Genomic DNA, 19516 nt, shown 5'->3' with positions numbered 1-19516 from the left:
AGGAGCTGCACAGTTTAAAAGCTCATAAACTCTAATTTGCTTTTGTTTCCTAAATGTAGATGCATGTGCAGTTATACTAAATTGTTGCTATGCTCCATAATAATAACTAATCAATGACAGAAGTTTAATGTTTCAGGACTTTTTGAGTGACTACAATCTATTTTTGCTTATTAAAGCATATTAGTAAGAACTGTACTTTATAAAGACCTGCCATTCCTGTTCCAATAAGCAGTCTCAAATTGTTTCCTTTCCCATTTCTCCAAAAAGCATTTTTCTGTTCATTATATCAAGTTGCAATGCAAGCTGGAAATATATCCAGAACCATTGATTCTTCAAGGTACTTTTTTTTTTTGTAGCTAAGGTACTGATCTCAAACACTTGATAAAACTTTTAAGGCAGAATTTTCAAAAATGTTATGTAAAATCAGAGTGCAAGCCTCTCCTCTCCCTGATCTATCTAGACTTAAAATTGTGGCCATAGGCAACAAATTATTTCTGAAGTTTCCTTTTGATATGCACACAGTTTTTGTGCAGATAAATCTACATCTAGATTAGAGTCAAAGCAAGATTATGAATGGGTCTCCTACATCTACAATTCTAAAGATTAAGTCAGTGCTACAATCAGAATACCATATTCATAAAAGCAGGCAGAGTCCATGAAAAATTATGAGGTAGCTCTTTATGTATTTCAACAAATCACTTATATCTCAAAGTTAATAATTTTTATATAACAGAATAGCTCTTCTGCCATATAGCAATTGAAAAATGAATTCTCCCAAATCAAATATTCCTACACTGATAAATACAATGAAAAATCAGGTATTACTTTAATTATATATTTTACTTCCATAGTGATGTTTTGTCATACTAATTCTCAGAAAAAGAAGATAAAGCACTCACCTCTACAGCTATGCTGATGTCATTTGCAAGTTCATTGGCTTCATTAAGGACATCATTCCCTTCCTGAAGAGTCTTTTCAACATCTTGTCTGCCGTCTTCTACAGCTTGCTTCTTTTTCTACAGGATGTGTTCACAAGAATAAAAATATGAGTTGTTTAGTGGAACAAGAACGCCAGTTCAAATGCCAGCATTTTATCACCAAGCCACAATGCCCCTTCTGGAATTCTCTGAGCTCTCAGAACAAAGACGGTGACAACAATAAAGAACATGTAATGTAAGGTATCTTTTCTTTGTCCTTCTATCCCCAACTTTGTATTGCCCTCCCAAGGTTTTTGAGGTAACTGACTGAAGTACTATTGCAAAATTAATAAGAAATAAGTTATAAATCCTAATCTTTACCCAGATGCGTAAGTAGCTCATTTTGAAAATCATCTCCTCTGACTATGAAGGAAAAATTTATCAAAATATTCTGCTTCTTTCCTACTTGTATCCATTGGTACTTCACTAACTACTGAATGCAACAATAAAAGCTTTGGAGTAACCTTAGGACTCTTTTTCTTCCAGCTAGTAAAACTACTGTATACTGTGTAGCAAAGATGGACCTCTGAATAAGGAATTGGCAACTTCCTATACAAGATCCATTGAGTATCACAGATTAATTTGACAGGAGACCATGGCAGTGATGTGGGCAGGATTGCTGGAAAAAATGCCTTCAGGCACTCTGTTACTGTGATGCAGAGAATATTTTAAAAACTGAGATAACAGGTAATTTTTCCAGCCTTTATCCATCCACCTTTGGGAAGAAAATGCATAGAGCAGAGATCACCTAACTTCTTCATATCACTGTATTTCCTTAATTCAGTCAAGCCCAGAAATCTCTTCTGAGAACAGAGGTCTCAGAACTCTAACCTCATACTGTACTGGAGCTGAAAGCTCACCAAGATACAAACACAATCGAAACATTTATCTTCATTAGGTTGACTCTGCTCTTTATGCCTCGGTTAAATGCTTGTTAATGTACATTATAATATACTCTTTAAGTCTCTGCAATTTAAATTAAATCACAAGCAGACCCCTCTTCTATGAGTGAGATCATTTATAACAGCTACTAACTACAGAGGACAGCGTTTGATTTATTACTCTGTAATATCCACATACCCCCTTCAGTCTTCTTCACAGGGGTTGGAGAGGGAGAAAAAAGTGTAAGTTTTCTAGAAGCAAATATATGACAGCAAAGATTTTAACTGAAGTCCTACTTAAATACTGAGCACACGATTTGAATTTTACATGACTATTTATCCTGGGATGAATTTAATTTCCCCCAGAATAATAAATCCAGTGCACCTTCCACAGAACAGATGATATTATTTCAGTAAAGCTGGGGAGTAATTCTACTTTTAAAAGCCAATGCATTCTCTCATGTTCCCTTTAAATTACATCAGATATAGTTATATTTTAATAATATTTTTATTTTGCTTATATTTTTGTTTCAGGATTTAATCATGCAAAGGTTCAAACTTTAATCAGAATCCAAGTAATCAAGGATAAAACTTGTCAGCACTCACCTCTAACATGGTCATATTTTTTTGGTTGACCGCAGATAAACGATCAGCCTCCCAAATTTTACTTGCAGCTTCTCGTAGCAGATCTCGAGCATCATCAATTTTGGTGTGGTAGTTTGCTAGCTTGTCCCGGACTTCATTTTTGAGATCTTCATTTTTCTCACTGGGCTCACCAAATAATTTCTTCACCTTATCCAAAAGTTCTTCAGCATTCCTGCAATACACCACCACTCATGAAGACACCAAGTTCATATTCCCTGAAACAAATAATCTGAATAGCCTTAATAATAGGCAAATGAAATAGACTTCTAAATTAAATCTCAACGTAATTTTCCAGAGGACATGTTTAATAAAGTAAAGTGACAGTTGTTCTTAAGCTCTTTCTTAAAGCCCTTTTAAATGCCACTGAGGTCCTATTTATTCAAATATCCACCATCAAATACTATCTTTTAGGTTTGGTGTTTTTTTTGGTTTTGTTTTTTTTTTGGGGGGGGGGAGGCATTAAACTGCCATTCTTGAGATCTCACTAGCAAAGTCAGCTTTACTGTAACATTTCGACTTGTCAAAAAGACTGCATTCATTCACATTACCGTGACACGTGACACAAAGGTGTTTCCTACCTTGAACTGAGGAGTATATGTAGATACGCCTGATTTCAAGCTGTCTTTGAGCAGGCAACTGCTTTAGACTAGTCAGTCAAAAATCATAAATGTTTTTGGGTGAAGTAAAGGAAAAAGCAGGATCCTTGGATTTATGACTTCCAGTAGCCATAAAATTTTGCTTGTCTAAAATAAATTCTGGGATATTTTTACTGGACTGGACTACTTGTGATAGCAGGCCACAGGATCAGTTTCATTAATGCAATACCACTGTGCTAATGCAATGATATGTCAAGGATAGAAAACAAAAAAGAGGCACTTCAGGCACTTCCAAAATGATGCTTTGGAGATAAGAAAAATCCTAAGTAAACAGGAATCTGTAGGATAGATAATAACTACAGAAGAAATTTATCACACTTCCTCCTAGAATAGATTAAGTTTTTCTTCCGGTTTCATTATGACAAAATGTGGAAAAGAACTGTATTTTTTGAAAAACACTGCAGTTTGGCTTGCCTGTAGTCCATTCATTAAGGAATCTTCTAAAAATAAGCACATAAATAAACACACACCAAAAATATCTGAAAGGTGGAAAAGGTATGCTGACACTAGAGATAATTTAGATGAAGGATCTGAACTAGAGCCAAGAAAAGTAAACTTGTTATCTTAGCTTTGGGATTTTCTGAGATGGATTTTTTTTTCCCCTGTCCTGGTTTTGGTTCTGATGAAAAAAAATATTCAAACTGTGAATCTGCAACTTCTGAGGACAAAATCTTTAATCAAAACCTAAATTCCAACATTGACACCCTGTCACAGAAAAAGTGTAGAAAGGAATTCAGGATTTCTCCCATACCTCCTCCATTATCCTTTGTATAAGAAGCTCCTGTCTTACACTTCTGGCAAATTTTGACACCCTTATGACTCTGCTGTACTAGAGAAACAGTACAAGACAGATGGATTTCCTTTTTATTCCCTTGCCTCAGAGCACAGTTCAAGCTCTACCTATCCATTCAATAGTCTACCTCAAAATTCTTCCTTTGATCTAAAGATAACACTTCCATATTGATCTGTTGTACATTTTTTCCTCTGCCCTTTCTAATGAAGTATGAGGCAATTTGTTCCGTATAATCCCTTGCTTTAGGTACCAGAATTACTGTGTGACTGGACTGCATCCAATTTCTTGAAATACTCTCTTGGACATTTAAGCTGTGTTACTTTCACTGGATATCATTCTAGAACAAAAATAAAACTATACAAAATGCTTGAATTGTTAGAAGAAACAGTTGCAGATCTCGCCTAACACCTGGAATGCTGTATGGTCTGGATCCTCAAAACGAGTGCAAGGGAACAAAAGAAGATTAGAAACTGATGACAAAATTATTAAAAACCACTGGCAACTGTATACGAGAGCCTAAATATGTTAGAATTGTCCTATATAGAGAAGAAATAAGGACTGTAACATAATGAATAGCATGGATAAGGTGATCAGCTGTTCATTGTCTCTCCAAAATCAAAAATGAAAATATCAGGAAGCAATGTCAAAATACAGGAGGTATATCTTAAAACACTGCATGGCTGAGTTAGGCAATTCATTCTAACAAGAAACTGGGTGATAGAAGTTCACAGAGGCTCGAAGGCCATCAGGCAAATTCATGGAAGAAAAAGTCACACAAAAGTAAAGCTATTCAACACACTAAATAGAAAGATAGAATTCTGGCTCACAGCATCCCTTGATATCAACTCAGTGGCATCTGAGAAAATATGTAGGAATGTTATAAAATATTGAAAGATTAATTTCATAAGTGTGAAAATCAGGGCAGTTCAGAACAGCAACTGGTGTGTTTCTAACATGCTCTTTTTAGAGAGAAATTATTGACTAATGTGCCATTCGAGTACACTAAGGCAATCCAATTACAGGCTGGATTTAAAAAGTTTGAAAGAAACTAACAGAGAAAATGCATATGTAAGAGAAGTTGTGCCATCTGTGAAAGCAAGAAACTTTACTTCATTTGTCTTCTTTATTTAACTTTTGAGAATTCACTGAAAACATAGGAGAGGATCCCCTGAATATTGTCATTCTGTTCTTGGTCAGAATTCTGAAAACAGAATACAATCACTGCCAAAAAATACCTCAGCAAAGAGTAAACATGATTAACTACTTCAAAGTGATCATGAGACTTGCAAGAACCTTAATTTATTCAAAAGTAAATATTTCTAAATAAGTCTGTAGAAAATACATGAGCATAGCAATCCACACAACATGCATGCATACCTACATACCTAGACTTCTAAGAATAATTAATTTTTCTCCCTTTTTCCTTGAAGAATGTGTCCTATCCACTATCCTACTACATTATTTAAACTGTTTGAAAACATTTTTTTTTAAGAGGCAGCTTCAGAAAACAGTATCTAGGGTCCTCTCTTTCCTACCCTGTAATCAACAGTGACTAATTTTCCTTCAGTTGAGTTCACTGCCAAAATTTCTTGGATCTCAATAACTGCCTATAAAGAGATAACCCTATCCTTAAGATAAACCATTCAACTTCTATTGAAATCAATGCGTATATTCACACCTCTCTCAGTATAAAATGTGTTCCTTTATCAAGAAATTTAAACACCTGCTTTGTACATTTCAGAAACAATACAAGAGGGAGAGCAGTTCTTTCCCTCATTTATTCTATCCCTGCTGCATTTTCTACTCTAGTTATTGGGCTAGAATAGGAAATGATTTCATGGTAGTCTGATAGTTCATGTTGGCTCTAGCATTTGAGAACTAAGAATGCCTTGTTAGAAAGACCCTTATCCAACCTGTCCTAAAATTGCAGGCAGCACTTTCTGGCTAGATTTTTCTCATCTCTACTTTTTCCTGGTTTATTTCTATGTATGAGTAGAGAAGGCATAGAAGACGCTCGGTGGCATCAGATGAGAAAGCAATAAAACATTTCTGAAAAATAAGTTTGCAATATACTCCTTCTCAAGAGAACAGAAAGCAGAGCCACTAGCATTATTGGAAGAAATACTGCACTGGTAGGATTTCCAGAAAATTATCCAGTTTATAAAGCCTAAGATAGCCAGTGCAAATCTGATTCTATACCACTTGGAATTCTTAGCTAATTTTGTATTCTATTTATGTCTCCTTAAAGTAGGCACACACCTGATAACTGACATTTTCAGGCCTGAATAACTATATCCCAGAGAGTTTTCTGAGCCATCCCAACTTCAATGGACCATGTAGCTGCTCAGCTGGATTCTCTGCTGGTTGTTTGCTCTGGTGAAGTGCTAAGCAAAGTCTAGCTCTAGAAATAGGTCTTCATACAGAAGTAACAGACTACTTGAACTTTAACTTCAAGCCAAGTATTCTTCTGGATCAGGTAAGTTTCTAGCATTTTGCAAAATGTTTATAAACAGCTGCCAATATAATTATATATATAATTATTATTATTTTTTTTTAGAGTTAAGTAAATAACCAAACTCTGGTTTGGTTAAACTTCTGAGCTATACCACAGAGATGGGATATTCTGATCTATACTATTCTATACATGGCAAAATACATCTTTTTGAATGTCTCTCTGTTGAACAAACTTTGAAGACAGATAATATTTTTATGAGACCAACAAGTTTTCCAGAAAAAACCCCCCCAAGCTTCTAGACAAGTTTTTAGTACAAAAGCCATTCATTACATCTGAAGCAGAAGCTCAAACCAAACTGAGAAAAATTGCTTAGAATTCAATTAGAAATGTTGCTGGTACCTGTGGAGCAGAGAAGTAATTTCCTAGGGATTGCATTCCACATACGTAAGCATTTCCAAAAATGCAAATGCTACATTAACAGATTTGAAATATTAGACTTTGCCTTCCTTCACATTTCTGTAAGACCCAGCTTGAAAACTTGACTGGAAAAGATGACAATCACATTTAGAAGAGTCAGATATTATTACTAGCAGGTGAAAGACAGAAGTCCCTCTACTTACTTTAGTTCATCTTGAGCTATTCTTTCTTGCATATTGAGCTCTCTGTTTCTCATCTCTATGATTAGTCTTTCAGCCTCCCTCTGCAGTTCTGGAAGACTCTTCTCCAAGGTCTCGTCCTGAGTTCTGAGTGTCTCGTTCAGTTTTATAGCATCTTCATTTGCAGCTGCAGGAGACCAAAAATATTTATGTAGGGAGTTAGTAATTAACAACAGAGCAGCTTTAAGTATCTGCCCATCAACTCTATCAGCAAGTGGAATGCAACTTGCACTGCTTATTCCTGCCGTGAATGATAAAAGATGGTTAATCCAATGATCAGTAACAAATGAGAAAGTGATATCTGTTTCATCAAACATATTATTATAGTTCAATTTTAAACACAATAATTAAAGTGAAGAAGTCTTTATATCCAGGATAAGAAATACATTGCTCCCCTTCTCCTCCTCCTGAAAGAAAGAATTTGCACTGAACCTTAAAAACAGCAGATGATAATCCGCTATATTGCTCATAGATTTAAGGAGCAGGCAGTACAAGCAATGAAAATTAGATTTAAATTACTTTGGGAGAACTTCAATATATGCCAGTTTTAGCATTCAGACTTAGTACTAAGAAGAATAAACAATTGTGAAATCTTGGAAAATGAAGGAGACAGGAGTGAAAGGCACCTACAGATGTCTAAACCCACTCATGTTCAGAAGCAGATACACAGAAATTGAAGAGTATGAAATTTGGAATATATGAAGGTATACTGCAAACACACTATGTATTTGGAACAGCTGAATTATTCCTGACTGATGTAGCTGCATATATGGCATCATATTCAAGGACTGTCTAAAATCTTTCTGCCATAGCACACCTCAATATATCAGAATATACACTTTTAGAAGCAACTAGGTCATTTATCAATTCCATCTTAAATTTTATGAAGTATTGCTGCCCTATCATAGATACAGAGCTCCCAAGTAACTGTTTTCTACAAAATGGCACCATTCATGGTCACACGGGTACTTCTGAATATTTTAAATTAAATCTTCACTTAAAGAAATTAAAATTGGTCTTTCAAATTTTGAATTTCATCTACACATTGGACAGGTTCAGAGAAAATTATGAAGAAAATTATTGTCTAATGATGTCTTTGATTAGCTAGTGAGAACTGAGATTTGTGTCTTTAATCAAGTGTGGAAAAGACTACATGTTTCTCAAATGGATCATGGATGGTTTCTGTGTACTTACTATCATTACTAAGTTACCTCAGGCAAGGAATAGGTATATATTAATTTTTAAATTCTGGAATAAATAAATAAAGACATAACCTCCCTGAATATTTACCTTAAAAGAGAAAATGGATATATTATCTAAGCTTTCCTTAGTTCAGGAAAATTTATACCTAGTTTCATCCTTCCTCCCCATTCTTCTCTTCTCTTAGCAACCTTTTCTTTGGTGTCTTGGTATACCGAAAACTATCAGAGTCTCAGAGTCCCGTGGTGATAAAAGATTTGTGTGCACTGACACAGACAAGTGCAAGGAAGTGCAAAGCAGGGAAGTCCCCTAGTTAAGGGGGAAAACTAGTTACAGATACTCAGAAGTTCAGAAAGTCAGCAATCAGTTCAGTAGAAATGGATCAATGGTCAGAGTATGGTCATTAGAAAAAAACACTACAAACTTCTCACTTTTAATAAGGAGTTTTTTCAGCTAGATAAAAGATATGAATGAGAAAACATAGCTGTGTTATGAATCTGCAGTGGCACCCAACTGAGAAAAAAAAAGTTATTAGGATGTTACTAGGAGAGCTGACAAAGGCAGGTTTTACAACTGCTGAAGAGCAAGACACTGAAGAAACCTCTTTGCTTGCTTTTTACCCGGGGTCAAGGAAACATGGACATATTTTTGAACAGAGGAAGGGAAATTATATGAAGGTGAGTAGGAGATTTGGGAGAATATTCTTTTGTGTGTTTCAGTTTAGAAAAAAAGGGAGCAAAGAGGAATATGATTCCTCTCTACAAACATAGTTGGGGGTGGGAGAAGGAAGAGAAGTACTAGGGAGAGGAAAAAAAATCTATTTGAACTAAAAGACAAAGAACCCATGATGGTAAAATAAACATGAATACTTTTTGCTAGAAATGTGAAGGATTGTAGTTATGAAGACTACTGAAAGTGCCTCCTCTTCAGATTGTGTGTATTTGTGGAAACTACTTTGAAGGTGAGGGTTAGAAAGTTTATGATAACAGGGGAATGGATGCCTTAAGCCAGAAGGTATCTTTCAGTCCTGTGTTGTATTTCATGTATTCTTAGAATGTTAACCTGGCCACTAGGCAAACGCATTGATTTTAAAGTCTTTGCCTACTTCTAAGATACTGCATAAATTTATTTCACCTCTTCAGTGTTTTCTAACTCTGTATTTCCTACTGTTAAAACTGCTTGAGGAAATTTTTGTTTAGTTACAAACACTGGGCATAAACTTTGTTGAGTAAAAGAATTGGTTTTGCTCTGGTCATTCCAAATTCATCTTGAAATACAAGGACCAAGGTTTTGTTTAAAAAAAATTCTTGAAAACTTACTCATCTTTTCTTGTTGCTTTTCCCACATTTTTTTCATGTCAAAGCTACAAGCCCTAAAGATATCCTAAATTACTGTTCAGTTCAGCTCCAGGGCATGTGTGGTTATGTGTTATATGAAAGACAATGTATTATATAAAATGTATTTTATAGCACTTGGACAAAACTGGAAGCTTTCCCTTTCAACGAAATGGGCCCTCAGAAGCATAGCTACTGAAATCAGTACTGCAGTGAAAATTTTGAGGAGGAAAGAAGTGATAAGTATTTTTCAAGGAAAAAATCTGCCTGTAATTGCCAATTATTTTCATATTTTTCAGCCATTATCTTACTTAATAGCTTCTAAAAGGTCTTGCTTCTCAAAGCCATCTGCAATACTTTTTCTCATAAGTATTTCCTGCAGTGTAAGTGCAGTAGATCAGTCTGTGGAAGAGAGAGAGCTGGCTTGGCTCCATGCCACTGCTTAGATAGGGTTAAGAGTCACTTGCAAATACCAAGCAGCAGATGTTCCTTAACAGCAAGTAGTAATGCATTTTTGAAGTATTATTGGAGAATTAAGATGAAGTGTTAATGTACCAAGTGCTAAAATTACATCAAACCTCTTTACCAATATATATTTCTGACTGCTTTGAAAATAAACAAAAGCTAAGCCCTGTTAGTTACTTCATCATAATAGCTCTTCAAATAACTGCAAAAATCCTGAACACACTCAGTATTCTGTCTTTGCTCATAATTACCAATATCCTAACTGTTTATATACATAAAAACAGATTTGGAAAAAAAAAATCTCAAGATAGTTTACTGCATTTTCTTCACTCCACATTCAAAGCATATGACATTTCTCAGTGAATAAAATCTTCCTCATTGTCCCTGACCCTCTTCCCTACCATCCTCCAGTTTTCTTGAGAAACAACCAGCAATTTTTCTTTTTCCAATACCTTCAGCAGCTTGGAGAATGCCTTTGACGAACTGTCCAAGAGATTTCGCTCTGTCATTAGTCCTCTCAGCATCCTGCCTGGTCTGCTCACCATCTGCTGTCACCTTGGTAGCCTGGTGATCCAAATTCAGGAGAAATATAATTAATGAAAAGGACAAGGGTGTACTATGTGATATTCTTAACAGCTGAATCTATATACAAAACTTTCCTCAGGCCAGAGGCAATCAATGAATTATTGATCAGATGCATGGGAAATGATGTGCTCTGTTCAAGAACACAAATTTTATTACCTTTTCCTTTAAATGGAAATTGAAAGGCTTTTATTTTAGGTTCCTAGAAACCCACTTGTGTGCAAAGCATACAAAGGGAGACAGGATGAAATTATCCACTGAATTTGCTTAAAGAAATGTTGTTTGGAACCTTTTAATAGATTCCTCAGGGAATATTTTCCATAGTTTCACAACTGTGTACTTTTCAATTGACGAAGTGCAGGAGTTATCATGACCTCTTTTCTTCTCCCCTGGAGGTGTTCTCAGAGAGACAGTTCATGACAACAAGCAAGAAGAACTTTAAATCAATACATTAATTAAAACAAGAAAATGGGAGAAAAACAGCAGATTTTTTCAGCTCTAATGCTTGAAAGTGATTGTTTACTGGGGTGCTCAGTAAAATTTTAGCTGTGTGTAACTAAATGCTTTATAATTTTATTGCATCACAGCAGAAGCAGGAAGACAACATCTGCTGCAGACCCGAGAAAATATGCTGAGGAAAGGAGTCATCTTAAGACATTCTATTAAGGTTTCAAGGTCCTGATTTACAAAATTGGCCCACTTTTATTGTAAAGGAGCTGACCATTTCAAGCAATAAAGCTTGTGGAACTGTACTGTAAAGCAAGAAAACAAACAAACAACAAAACTCCAACCAACCAACAAAAAAACAAAAAAACCACAACACCATAGCTTTTTCTTTAGGGATTGCCTTCCCAAGAAACATCTTGAAGTAGGGCACTATGCTCTCTTCTGTCTCTGTAAAATGGCTTGATGGTAAATATTTCAAAATTAGCGTAGGTTTTCCCTGACTTGAACTGCAGAAACTTTTTATCTGTTACAACACCACCACTCCCTCCCCCTCCACATTTCAAGAATAATCTAAGAGAAACAGTAGCACGTAAACACATTTCTTTTTGCCTGATTAGCTTCTAGATGGTAGCCCTTTGCAGACTGTTCTATTTCATCCCTACATCAGTAGAAGAACACGTATTTTCACACCTATACAGCTTTAATCATACTATTGATTACTTCCTCTAAGATTTACACCCCCCATTTATCTGTCTGGATACAGAACGAAAATACTCTCCCAGTGAGTTGTAAGAGGCAATGGGATAGGAAAAAGGCAAAAATTCAAAGTGGCCTTGATGGACCACTGCTCTAACATTGCTTGGCATTTCTGATGAAATTTAATTCTTCATGTAACTGAGAATACCTTATTATTTATTGTCAAATCCTCCACAAGCAGCCTTTTATTCTTTGGGTTTTATTTGCTTGGAATATTCACATTCAATTTTATTATATTTTATAACATCTCTAAGTTCTTTGCTACAAATGGCGTTTTATAACTTACATGTTCCTTTCTTAGGTTTGATTACTTTTTCCACAGGTTTGTTAATTCAAATTGGCCACTTTAACCTCTCTATTTATGAGTGAATAGCACGTACTACATTTTTGTGCAAATTAATCTGTCATTGAACAATTTTCATTTCCTTTCAGTGACAGTTCGCCTTAGTATTTAAATCTCATTTAGGTCCACCGAAGGCTTTCTCCGTTTTGACGTAATTTGCCTTGTTGAAAAATAACCTTTCACTTCGTTATCTGGTATAGCTTTAATGCCATAAACCAAATTAAATGGCGAATATCCTTCACACTGTACCTAGCCATTCCATGGTTAATTAAACATTTTAATTTGTTAATAAGGTCCTAATAATTTTCTGTATATTCAATTTACTTCAATTCACCATTTCTATACGGTCAGTTTTCAGCATCTTCCAATAGTTTAAACAGGCACAACAAACTCTTTCTGAGGGAACAAAAAGGGTCAGGCAGACTCACCCAGAGCAAGGGTTTGGAATGAATCTTCAAGTCTGGACAAAAACAAGACTTTTTGGCATAAAGTATTTCCCTAGCATGGAAATACAGTAAAGAAAGTATCGGAGATCAGTGAACATGCTTAGGTGATGTCCACAGCTTATACTTAGCGATGGAGGTTCTATGGAAAGCCTTGTCCCAGGCTGGAGTAAACACTTAGCAACTATATACACATTCTTGGTTTGTTTTTTGTTTCTGTGTTTATTTAATCTGAGGTCTTAATCAAGACATAAGAAACTCCTCTGAATGGCATCTGGAAGGGTGCCTTATAGGAATTTCTCCAGCTAGTGAGCTGCAGACCACATAAGGAGGAGAAAACACAGAACTCATTGTACAGATAGAAGTTCTTGGCTCTCGCTCCAAATGCTTCCAGCTATGGCTTCGGTGGTATGGGAGAAATGTAGAAGTTTACAAAGGCAAAAGAAGCATTTCAATCAAGACAAGTGATTCTGATCCCTGTCCTTCGTGAGGGCTCTGAAAGTACCTACTGGAAGGGAAGTGGGGGTTTTGATGAAATTCAGTGAACTGAAGTCTCAGGTCTGCCCCTGGTGCTAGGTGTGGGAATGTGCACACATACATGTGAAAAAATTAGTGCGAAAAAGATGTGAAGATCTTCTATATGGCAAAAATGAAGCAAAGAACAATGTAAAAAAGGAAAGGGAATGCTGTGCTGAAGTAAGAGGTCATTAGTTGAAAAGCTACCACAACAAAGCAAATTCCCCAAAGGTTTTGTAGCAACTGAATATTATTGTCTTCTATATTTTATCTTAAAATTGTTAGGTTGTTTTGTTGGTTTTTTTTTTTTTTTTTTTTTTTTTTTTTTTTTTTTTTTTTTTTTTTTTTTTTTTTTTTTTTTTTTTTTTTTTTATTTCATGGAAATAGCCTTCTCACCAATCCTCATCAACCTTTTTCTTCAGTGCTGGTTTCACTTTGAAAATGTAATGAGCTTGCAAATCAGATACAGGGAAAAATGTTGGTATCCATGGTTGTGCTATGTTGTCCAAGTGCTAGCCATTTTGTAGTTATCAGCTGCATGTTCATTTGGAAATGAGACTTGAACACAATGCCTGAGGACTCGCACTTCTTTTTGGAACATTATCCCTACTTACAAACACAGAAAGAGAAAGGCAGGGCCTGCCACCAGTTACCAGTCCCCTCACCCAAAAAAAAAAAAGAAACAAACTACTCCAATACAATTAACAATTCTCTCTAAGGATAACAGGAAATCGTAAGGCTTCTTAGTCATTTCAACCATGGTGATAATGTCACCACTACAATAACTATCCTAAGATCACACCTTTGATATATTTTGGCTTCCAAGAGTAGTCTACAGAAGGTCTGAATTTGCAACATTATTTTAGGTCATCTCTATGGGGCAATTGTAAAAGGATATTAAAAAGAGCAGCTTTACAAGTGGAAAAAAATTGTCTTAGCTGATGTCTGAGAAATCTTAATAGAAGAAATATAATCTCCCCTGCTTTTAGGGTAAAATAAGTTAAAAATCCAGCTAGACTTAAAACTGCCATGGTTATTTCTGGCAGAAAAGTAAAATATCAAAAAGAAGCAGAAAAGAATTCCTTCTCACAAAGAGAGTATGTATAGATAGATACTTGTGTATTTATGTCTGTGTGGGTGTACAGACACACACATACAGGATCATATATGCAAACACACTACAGATGCTTTCTTACCCAATACTCATTTCAAAATTGTATTAAATCCACACAAAGAAAAGAGTTTCTCTGAGAATTTTAGGTCTGTAAGCCCTGTACAATTTAAAGACATGATTCTAAAACTGTATGGAGTTTATGTAATTCTCCAAGATGAATACTCATCAGTACAGCACTCCACGTCTTTTTTAATTGGCTCTTTCAACTCACAAAGATGACTCTTGGTAGTCCTTCTCAGCAATGTACCTGGGACACCTGTAGTTGTACTGAGGCTGGTTCATTTCCCTATTTTTTCTCCACTAGGTGGCACAATTTATTTTCTAAGACCCTGTCTTTAACGACCAAAATAAGGTCTGTGTGAAATTAAACTTCTGTAATATAAAGCGTACATAATACAACTATTAAAATACAGATGACTAACTAGCCTCATAACTAAAATCTAGAAAATTTAAATTAGATATTTAAAACTAAACTCGTGTACCTCTTTAGTGTCAGCTTTTCCAGATAAGATCATTCTTGAATATTCCATATGGGCACGATAAAGCCTTCTTACATTATTATGAAATTTTGTAGAGAATGTGTCTCAATGTATTGGCCCACAAGAAGAGGTTGTTAGAGGACTTGCTGCCATTTCAAACTCTGAGAGTGAGAAGCTTCTTATAATTCATCTATTCATTCATGTTTAATTCATACTCAGTAGATTTCCATCATTATGCAGCCTTAACCAAACCCATAGACCCCAATGTGATCACAGACTTACTCTTGTCAGTAGTTCATCCATTTCTGTCACCAGGGTATCTAGATTTTCTCGTGCTAGCTGAAGAAATCTCTCTGGTGCTCGCTGAGGGGAAAGTAAATGCTGTTGGAAAAGAGATGGGAGAGTGAAAAATCTGTATTTAATAGATTTTGGTGCTTTCAAATATTGTAGAGAAGAAGCATAAAACATTTCCTTTTCACTACAGTATGCAATCCCTTTTGTCTTTGGCTCTTGTGTCACATTTATCCAACAAGACTTTTCTCAGGGATCTTGATAACTTTACATAGTTTAGTGGAGAATCTGTACGTATGGTAGGGAACATACAGCATATAAAATTACATAACCACTTTATGGACCACCAGCATAAAAAACATTTTATTTGTATACACATTACTTTTTCTGTGCTTGCAGTATAATTCCTTGAACATATGTACAAAAATTACTGCTGCAAGATAAATAAATTATTAAAGTAAGTGAAAATAAATAACAGTAATCCTTATCAACCAAAGCAAGTTTGAAGTAATTAAATCTTGAAATTTTTGTTCTTCCTTAAATCTACTCAGGCTGTATGCTTGAACAGATTCAAGTACAGTTGTACTGAAACCTGGTTATTTATGTATGTGAATATTGTGAACATACCTTTAATTCCTGTGTCATGTTCTCAAAACCATGTAACATTTTATATGGAGCAGGCAGTGGACCACTAAGGTTAACACTCAATATCATCTGGTTTAGCTGATCCAGGTCATTGAGAAGGAGTCCTGTGCATTCATCATCACAAGCTGGGGGAAGAACGACAAAGCTTATTTCTTCCCGCTAAACATTTAAGACATATGTTTGAGTTAGAAATTACATGGCACACATACCATTCTGTGAGAGGTAACATTAATTTCAGATAATTTACTCCAAAAGCATAATGGGAGAAAAAATGGAAACAACAACTAGGGAATAGGAAAGGCATTATTGCTTAGGACTTGGTAATGGGACAGTTTACTATAAAACACGAAGAGTAAAATTGAAAGGCTTACCCCAGAAAAAAAAAAAAAAAGGAATAATTTATGTTGTCCATTAAGGACTGGCCAATATAAAATATTAAATTAGGCAATTTGGATGAAGTTCGAGAAAATGGACAGCCAATTTGGAAAACCTAAGAAGCACTGTAAGAAACATGGTATGCTTATGGATTTGAATGTGAGAAAAAAACTAAAAATAAATCTTCCAATTTACATACTTCATATAACAGCATGGCCAAGCATCCTAAACCTGTAATGCAGACAGTTAAAAGCATACAGGTAAAAATACTGAGATAGTTTGCTTTTAAAAAATGCTTTTCCCTCCCTCTTTTCACTAATCAGCTTATAAGATTTTTATGTATGCTTCCTTTCTCACAAATATCCTTCAGCAGGAAAAATACTGGTGTGTGCTGCATATATCAAAAGGAGTTTGCATTTTTCCTCCCCTTGCTTTCGATTAACTATCACAAGAAATTCTCATCTTGTATCATTTATTCTGCAGACAGGAAAATCCTTCATCCTTTAGAACAGGGTTGTGGGAATACCTGCTTCCCTGCATAAAGACTCTGGGCAGAACTGACAAACCTAAACATCTCAGGAGATGAAGCAAACTGTGAAACAATGAATTCACTGGTGATGTTAAGAGATGTGGAGGGTTGTACCTAAAGTTTTACAACTGTGTAATTATTTATTTCATAAAAAATAGGCATCTTAATGGCTATACCCCCCCACACATACTAAGCAACATGTACGCTTTTGTAGAAAAGAGAAGTAGTTTTCTAAAGGGAATTACTTCCCCCTGCCAACCCCCCAGAATCTATTCTTCATGTAGATTAAATCTTTTCTGTTCTCTGAAGTTTTCACAGTTACCTTATTCTGTAGGCTGACTGTTCAATATAGCAAAGAGTCAAGTCAAACACAGAGGTAACCCCCCCCCAACAACTAATTTAATACACCATGAAACTTCTGTGATGATTGAAAAGGAGACAAGGTAGATGCTGGCTTAGTGCAATAAGAAGTGGGTACAGAAAGCTAGTTACTACTGTTATTTTAAGATTTCCTTTTGCATTTTCATTACTTCCATTTGCAGACTTCTTCCTCCTGTTTCACAGTATTTTGTTACATAAGCTGAATTGCACTAGAACTGCGGTCTATTACTGGGCATGATACATTCTGATTTATGCTTCTCTATGGAATTTAAACCCCATCCCCACACCTCAACTTATTAGCTTCCCAGTTCTTGTCATCTGTGTGTTTGCCTTTAGAAGTCTGAGAGAATTAAAGGCAAAGCAAGTTTTACAGCCAACAACGTTTTAAATAAAAAATACTTGTTCTGTAGCTTAGCAAGAAAGTAAGGAAACCTGATCATCATTTTGCAGGATGAAAAAAAGCAATCTCAGACTCGAAAAGGGTCAGTCTTTATTGTTTGGGTTTTGCTGTGAGTTCTCTTCTGATACATTATTTCACTTACAAAACAAGCTAAATCTATTCACCTGTAAATTTTCTTAGTGGTTATTAATAAAATGCTAAAAATTTGCTATGTGTGAAAGACAAACTCAATTCACATCCATAAAAAAAATTAAGAGCTCATGAAGAGATAAAGTATTCTCAATGAGTAAAAAATCAGTAAGTGAGGATTCAGTGTAAATTAACACCTCTTGCACAATAATCGGGCTGAAAAGAGGAACTGCATCAAGTGAGACCACAGCTGAGCAGATGAGACAGGACTAAACTACTCCAATATGCAGTCTGAAATGTACTGTAGCCATGGGAAATACTTACAGAACGTGATTATATTTTGCAAGACTAAATACTTCTGTGTCTATCTATAAAGCTGTCAGGATAAATTTGTGCCTAATATTAAAAAATGCAGCACTAAATTCAGATCATTACAGCTGTGCAAGCATGTAAGAGGCAAATCATGCAATCAATATTACAATAGTCCAGCAAGCAATTAATGCAAATTACTGCATTTTCCATTTTCACCACACTCTTCCATGCAAAATAACTCCTCTAAGGATTTTGACTTACCTCCTGTGAGAAGCATCTCCAAAGTATGCATGAGAAAAAAATTCTTTTAAGTTTATGGACATTACCATTTATTCCATTGTACAAAGAGCAGAAAATGCACAATAAAGGACACATATATCTGAGTCACAATGTGTTCCTCCAACTGAGTGATTATATGACACAGTTTTGCTTTGATACATTCATCACTGCTAAGATTCAGAAGATTGTGTTATGACTAGGTAATTTTTGGTTTTAGGGCAAACATGCATGGTTGATAGCATGTGGTATCCTATGATAGTGATTCTTCAGTACTAATTTCCTGTTTTCTCACAACATAGTGTAGGACCATTGTTAGCTCATTAGCCTTTTGGTTATTACCTCATTTTTCCCATTTTGGCACTAGTCTTATATGAATTAATAAAATAGCCTTCCTGTGCCTCCCAAAATAGAACGCCCATAGATAGCTCAAAGTTTTAGCTTCCTTGCTACTGCTGCTGGTTTCAGGTAGCTTACATGATCAATATGTCTCCAAAACAAGAAAATTCACATCCAGATTAGGGTCTAAAGCCCCTTCTTAGGTTTATTTCTAATTTTGCTAATTTAGAAATCCTCATTTGCCGGTTCCGATACATATCACCGGTTCTAGCATTCCAGTACTAATTGAGTTTAAAGAATGCTTGACTTGGGTGAAAGACACTGGAGTGTGGTTCTAAACTCCATAGGAACTCATGTATCACAAAAATGGAGAAGAAATGATAGCTTATCACTTCTAGGCCAAGCAGGGATGCCCATCATTTATTGAGCCCATGCACACAGAAAAGAAGTTGTCCAACACAGATATAAGTTTAATTCTTACAGCTGAGGCACAAGGGCTCACAACTTCTGTTAAACTCAGAATATTGCAGAAGCTAGTCCAAGGCTTCACAGATCTGGTGTTACATACAGGACCTTTCTTTTCAGCTCACTCTGTAAAGGCTTGCAAGAAGAAGCTCCCAGCTCCTGCTGAATTAGGCAGTGTGTAGGAGTTAGGAGAAGATTCTCTTCAAGGAGTCTTCAAGATCTGCTTCTGACAGAGACAGCATCTCTGCCTAGTTCTGACTTTGGAAGGGCTGATATCATGAAGCTATTCACTGTTTTGAAGGGAAAACCTTGATTCTGCCAGGACCGGTGGCAAGTGTCTAAGACCTGGTATTAAAGGAATCTCATTATATATTTTTCTCCTTCTACCAATATTGAATGTTAAAATTTATAACGATGGAAGTTTTTTGACTGCAGCATGGTTGAGAGTCTTTTTATTTTTTCCCCCATAAGACTGAGCTATTGAAAAACTCCCAACAATTAAGTATCTATTTGATCTGCCTGTGTCATTATTGTTTCCTGTTCAGTCACTCAACTGCTTTACATTCAGGCTT

General features: G+C 35.6%; 1 protein-coding gene across 1 annotated transcript in view; it reads right to left on the bottom strand.

Moving 5' to 3' along the window:
- The window catches only part of LAMA2 (laminin subunit alpha 2), a 270298-nt gene that overhangs the window by 71806 nt on the left and 178976 nt on the right, over positions 1–19516 (bottom strand). The window contains exons 32-37 of the mRNA XM_027880560.1: positions 15721–15863; positions 15085–15183; positions 10515–10626; positions 7028–7190; positions 2465–2675; positions 900–1016 (exon numbers count right to left, since the gene is read on the bottom strand). Coding sequence (XP_027736361.1) covers positions 900–1016; positions 2465–2675; positions 7028–7190; positions 10515–10626; positions 15085–15183; positions 15721–15863 — 845 coding nt within the window. The remainder of the gene's footprint in view (positions 1–899; positions 1017–2464; positions 2676–7027; positions 7191–10514; positions 10627–15084; positions 15184–15720; positions 15864–19516) is intronic.

The sequence above is a fragment of the Empidonax traillii genome, unplaced genomic scaffold, assembly GCF_003031625.1.
Source record: "Empidonax traillii isolate 1590-97213 ecotype Southwest subspecies unplaced genomic scaffold, ASM303162v1 scaffold72:size2462915, whole genome shotgun sequence".
Lineage (NCBI taxonomy): Eukaryota > Metazoa > Chordata > Aves > Passeriformes > Tyrannidae > Empidonax > Empidonax traillii.
Note: the sequence above shows the minus strand (reverse complement) of the source record. Positions and strands in the feature narration are given on the sequence as shown.